At 39.3% G+C, this 1,170-nt stretch overlaps 1 protein-coding gene across 1 annotated transcript; it reads left to right on the top strand.

Annotated features, from left to right (window-relative positions):
- Positions 1-230: 230 nt before the first annotated feature.
- On the top strand, positions 231-1,030 carry HELRODRAFT_184582 (hypothetical protein; the record flags this gene model as incomplete). Its single annotated transcript, XM_009014038.1, has 2 exons — positions 231-717; positions 885-1,030. Coding segments are annotated over 2 exons (633 nt in total), but the record flags the coding sequence as incomplete, so codon positions are not given.
- Between the last annotated feature and the right edge of the window lie 140 nt (positions 1,031-1,170).

Genomic DNA, 1,170 nt, shown 5'->3' with positions numbered 1-1,170 from the left:
TATACTGTATTGGAGGTTATATCAATAGGCAACGTATAGCATCCATGCTTATTAATACTATCATTTGTATACCCTTAGTATGGTATAGAAAATATATACAAAGGTGGACCGCGGACGTCGGACGTGTCTGAGTAAGTTAAGTAAAAGTCTATAATAAAATACTGTATGTGAAGTGTGTCAGAAATGAGGAAGTAGTTTTTGCATCACGATTCGCTAATCTTTGTGTAAAAATGTCACTAGAATTCGTGTACAGTGAAAAAGGAAAAAGAAAATTTATTGACTCAGGTCACTTGTTCGTAAAAGATGCGGCTACAGAAGAAAAAACTTTCTGGAAATGTGATCAATATCAAAATCTTGTATGTCGGGCACGTTTGCATACTCGTCATGACAAAATTGTAAAGAGAGTCGGTGAACATAACCACGCAGGAAATGCTGCTCGGGTCGAAGTTGTTAAGGTTGTGAATCAAATGAAAAATGATGCTAGGGAAACGCAGGATGTTCCTCAACGAATTATCACCAATTCTTTTATTGGCCTTTCTCAAGCGGCTTCTGGCCTAATGCCAAATATTTCTACACTTAAAAAGACTATTCGAAATACCAGGCGTCTTGCTGATCGTGCACCACCGAATCCAAATTCTTTGGTGGACCTAGTCATCCCTAATGACTATCAAATTACACACCATGATGATCAATTTCTTATGTTTGATAGCAATGATGGTCTTAACCAGTGGAAGCTCAACCTGTTTTAGACTATTTTGAGGACACTTGGATTGGAAGACCTAATCGGCGTCAACAACGCAGACCTCCACGTTTTGCATACGACCTGTGAAACTGCTACAATGCTGCTCTCAATGGCTTGCCAAAAACCAACAATTCCTGCGAAGGGTGGCACAGAGCCTTTAGTGAGCTAATTGGAGCTAGCCATCCAACAGTATGGAAATTCATTTCATCCTTGAAAGACGAACAAGCTTTAAATGAAGGAAAAATAGAACAGTATGTTGCTGGTGCCAATCCGCCTCCAAGCAAAAAGGTTTATCGAGACACGGCAGTTCGAATTCAACGTATAGTACAAGATTACGATAACCGTGATAGAATGGATTATCTTCGTGGATTGGCCCATAATTTTAACTTCTAGGCGCATCTCTCTTGACATACTTGCAAATTTTCATT

This window comes from Helobdella robusta, assembly GCF_000326865.2.
Source record: "Helobdella robusta unplaced genomic scaffold HELROscaffold_1295, whole genome shotgun sequence".
NCBI lineage: Eukaryota > Metazoa > Annelida > Clitellata > Rhynchobdellida > Glossiphoniidae > Helobdella > Helobdella robusta.
Note: the sequence above shows the minus strand (reverse complement) of the source record. Positions and strands in the feature narration are given on the sequence as shown.